General features: G+C 52.3%; 2 protein-coding genes across 2 annotated transcripts in view; one reads left to right on the top strand and one right to left on the bottom strand.

Moving 5' to 3' along the window:
* The window catches only part of MERTK (MER proto-oncogene, tyrosine kinase), a 22,677-nt gene extending 21,710 nt beyond the window's left edge, over positions 1-967 (bottom strand). The window contains exon 1 of the mRNA XM_029961648.1: positions 952-967. Within this exon, the coding sequence (XP_029817508.1) occupies positions 952-967 (16 nt within the window). The remainder of the gene's footprint in view (positions 1-951) is intronic.
* A 114-nt stretch (positions 968-1,081) lies between these two features.
* Positions 1,082-2,097, top strand: part of ANAPC1 (anaphase promoting complex subunit 1) — a 29,604-nt gene continuing 28,588 nt past the window's right edge. Inside the window, exon 1 of the mRNA XM_029961647.1 lies at positions 1,082-1,120. Coding sequence (XP_029817507.1) covers positions 1,082-1,120 — 39 coding nt within the window. The remainder of the gene's footprint in view (positions 1,121-2,097) is intronic.

The raw sequence follows: 2,097 nt of genomic DNA, 5'->3' as shown, positions 1-2,097 counted from the left end.
CACATTCCCAGGCATTGGTGACAGGGATTGAATTTTCCTCCCGGACCAGCTTCCCACATCTTGAAGCCATCAGCAGCCGAGGAAGGGCACGTGGCACTGGGGGCCCCGAGGAAAGGGGAGAAGGAAAAGCTGCTGCAAGGAGTCAGAGCATCCTCAGCAGTGCCTAAGATCCAGTGCCTTCCATGCAGCTCCGGCAGCATCATTTTCCCTCCAGATTTTTGGCACATTCCCTGTGGATCCAGCATCGCTCAGGGAGCAGGACAAGACCAGGGGACAGGCATTTGTCCCGTGCTTGTCATTTGTGGTCAGCCTTTGCCACATGGATGCACTCTGTCTGGCTGCATTCCTCACTGGCTTTGTGATTTTTGGGAACAAAGCAATGGAAAGGCCTTGGGACTTTCTGGCTGCAGAGTGGAAACAGCCCCTTGCATTGGGATATTGTCACCCCACTGAGACAGGGCAAGGAAGAGGAGCAACTTGTGCAAAAAAGGATTATTAATAAAATAAACAACGAGAACACCCGGGCAAGTAAAGAGGATTTAAGCAGCTCCCTAAAATCCCCTAATTTGGGTCACTTCTTTACAGCAGGTTGGTTTCTGCTCAGTGCTGGTGCTCCAGCCCCAGAGGGTTTGTTGCACAGCTTGATGGGAGGAGGAGGCTGGTGCATGGAGAGGGAGGAAGAAGCCGGAGAGGAAAAATAGGAGAAGCCTTCAGGTGAGGTTTGTGATAGGAAAGGCCTGGAAAAGCAGCTGGAAGGAGACAGTCTGACCACTCTGGCTCTCGGGTTGGTGATGTGCAGCTTCCACCTCGCTGCCATCCCTCTGCTCCTTCCCTCAGCACATGGAATACAGGAGCAGATGATGGATTCCCAGCCTCAGAGCCCAAACTCAGCAGCTGCTGGGGGTGTCCACACAAACTGCTCCTGGTTTTGGCCCCAAAACACAGACTCACCATCCCCAAAGAGCATCCCCTCCTCCCGCTGCCCGGGGCTGGGAATCACTTGGCATTTGGCCCTGGAAATACCTCCTGGGGTGGTGGGAGAGGGAAAAAGGCAACTGATGTCAAAGGAAGGAGAACTGGAATGGAGGGAGACCCTTTCATGGAAACAAAGGCTGCCTGTGTGAGGGCCAGGATCGCCCCTGAACCAGCTAAACCAGTCACTATCCAAGGTTATCCGATCCATCTCCCGGCCATACCGGCAAGGAGGGGCCATGGTCCTTTGAAATCCGGGTTTTCCAGCTGTGTTGGTATTGTATGGACACTGTGTCCTCCTCCGGAGCTCAGAGCTGCCTATCCTTATCCTCACGGGCTTCTCCTGCCTGGGTGAGGGTTTTAACCCTCTCCTGATCCCATCAGCAGCTCCACGAGTGTCCTGAGCTTTCCCTTGGCAGGATCCCAGCGCTGCAGGTGCTCTCTGAGGCACCCGGAGCATTGTGGTGCTGGGCTGGAGCCTGAATTTCATCCTTGGGGGGTTTTTTGCAGTTTCACTTCAGAGCATCGACCCCGTTTCCTCACAAGACTATTTGGACACTTCGGAGTCAACACAGTCCTTGTGAAATCGGATGGTTTAGCAGAAATGGCCCTCAGCAATCGGGCTTGGGGGATGTTGTTTACTGAGTGTTTTTTCCCCTCTTTGCTATTTCTGTGTTTTTATTTTCATTTTGCTAAATCCCTCTTTTATTTCTGCTTCCTCTTTGGGAAGTGTTTTTGTTTCGATTTGCGGGAGCTCCTGTCCTTTCCAATGCCAAACTCCTCTGGCAACACGTCCTTAGCCGAGGGCAGCTGCTCTGTTTGTGTTAAATGTTAAACCCCAGGCACAGGATGCAGCTCAATTTGCAGGGAAAACTGAACATTTTGTGATGCCACTAAAATGCCTTTTTTTCTCGCGCCGCTGCTTTGGGCACTGGGACATGTTACGTCTCTTACTGGGCACATCCTGTCCCTTGGCTCAGCTGGTTCTTCCAGGGACAATTTCTCCTGGTCTGCAAATCATTTTGCAAAAGCAGGGAGCCACCTCCAAAGGTTAGACACTGGCTTTTTCCCATCAGACTTCTCCTTTCCGAGAAAACAGTCACAACTGGAGCCAAGGATTCCCCA

Source organism: Manacus vitellinus, unplaced genomic scaffold, assembly GCF_001715985.3.
Source record: "Manacus vitellinus isolate BGI_N305 unplaced genomic scaffold, ASM171598v3 scaffold_38_pilon, whole genome shotgun sequence".
Classification (NCBI taxonomy): domain Eukaryota; kingdom Metazoa; phylum Chordata; class Aves; order Passeriformes; family Pipridae; genus Manacus; species Manacus vitellinus.
This window is presented reverse-complemented; position numbering and strand designations above follow the sequence as displayed.